This window comes from Juglans microcarpa x Juglans regia, chromosome 2D, assembly GCF_004785595.1.
Source record: "Juglans microcarpa x Juglans regia isolate MS1-56 chromosome 2D, Jm3101_v1.0, whole genome shotgun sequence".
Lineage (NCBI taxonomy): Eukaryota > Viridiplantae > Streptophyta > Magnoliopsida > Fagales > Juglandaceae > Juglans > Juglans microcarpa x Juglans regia.
Genome location: NC_054596.1, coordinates 26671472 through 26673044, shown reverse-complemented (window position 1 = coordinate 26673044; position 1573 = coordinate 26671472). Strand labels below are relative to the sequence as shown.

The following is a 1573-nucleotide window of genomic DNA, read 5'->3' as shown; positions in this document are numbered from 1 at the left end:
AATAATAGTTACCAGGAGAGCATTCAGGCTGCACCATATGAAGTTCTTTACGGCCGCAAGTGCCGGTCACCTCTCTATTGGGACGAAGTGGGAGAACGTAGAACCTTGGGTCAGGAGATTATTCAAGATGTGCATGAGAAAATATCAGTCATCAGGAAGAAACTTGCCATTGCACAAGAGTGACAGAAAAAGTCTGCGAATCAGAGACGGCGAGATTTGCAATTTGAAGAAGGAAGCAAAGTATTCTTGAAAGTGGCACCAATGAAGGGAATCATGCAATTCGGTAAGAAAGGCAAGCTAAGTCCAAGATATTTAGGTCCTTTCGAGGTACTAGAAAGGATTGGTGCTACAGCTTACAGGTTAGCCCTTCCACCTCAGTTGTCGGCTATTCACGATGTCTTCCATGTCTCTTTGCTTCGAGAGTATGTTCCAGACCCCACACATGTACTTGAGTATGAGCCTCTTCAAGTTCGCGAGGATTTGACTTATGAGGAATTTCCAATCGGAGTTCTTGCACAAAAAGCTCAAGCACTCCGCAAGAAGACCATTCCGATGGTCAAAGTGCTTTGGAGCAACCACACGGAAAAAGAGGCTACCTAGGAGCTAGAAGAGGACATGAGGATCAAATATCCTTATTTATTCGATTAAGGTACATTATCTCGAGGACGAGATTTCTTTTAAGGAGGGGAGATTGTAACATACGGGTCTAAATATTGGGTTTAAAACTAGTATTTTATTTATTTATTTATTGGTATTTTATTTTCTTTATATTTATTTATTTATTTTAGATTTTGTGATAACAGATAGATCGATTTAGTGATTCCTTTCCTTTTAAAACTTCGAATATTCTATCCACTTAGTCCCCGTGCTAGTTTCGGTTTCCAGAGTATGAGCAACTCCAAGTCAAACTTTTCAAACTCTCTCAGAAACGGTATCCACGTGAGAATAGATTCCTAAAGTCTAGGCAATTTCAAATTTCAGCCAATCTCTTCACGTTGCTTCCTCCCATCGCCTATAAAAGACTCTCAAGCCTCTGTGATTCACACGTTGATATATCAAGAGAAACAACATTCCCACATAAACCATACCTCTGCCCAACCATCGTCGACCACCCCGGGAAGTCGGAGCCCTACCCACGGCGCCAGAAAACGCCGGCCAACTCAACCCCGTTGAACCCACCCCCTCAGGTAAGCCCCTGCCGCCGCGCGCCACCTTCCTCTCTTTCGATTGTTTGAGTTTCAAACCCATCTCTCTCTAAACTCTTACTGTTTCTCTCTCTCCCTCTCTCAGTGTCGCACCACCATAGGGACCCCCCCAGTCACGTCGCCGGTCACTTCTAGCCACCTAGAGCCGCCGACGCACTTTGCTCTCCCTCGATGAGCATCGCACAGCTCTCTCTCCCGTAAGCCTTTGTTTTACTTCTTCTTCTTTTACTTTATTTTATTTTCTTTCTCTTTTCGTTTCTTTCTTCTTTCTTTTTCTTTCTTTCTTCTTGTTTTGTTCCGTGTGCTTCAGTTTCCCAAAAAGCCCCCCCATTAATTCTATAATTCCATGCATGCCCTTTTGACCCGTG

The 1573-nt window shown here is 43.7% G+C and overlaps 1 protein-coding gene across 1 annotated transcript; it reads left to right on the top strand.

Moving 5' to 3' along the window:
• Positions 1–261: 261 nt before the first annotated feature.
• On the top strand, positions 262–600 carry LOC121249401. The gene has a single exon (XM_041148110.1). The coding sequence runs from the start codon at positions 262–264 to the stop codon at positions 598–600; it is 339 nt and encodes a 112-aa protein (XP_041004044.1).
• Positions 601–1573: the final 973 nt, after the last annotated feature.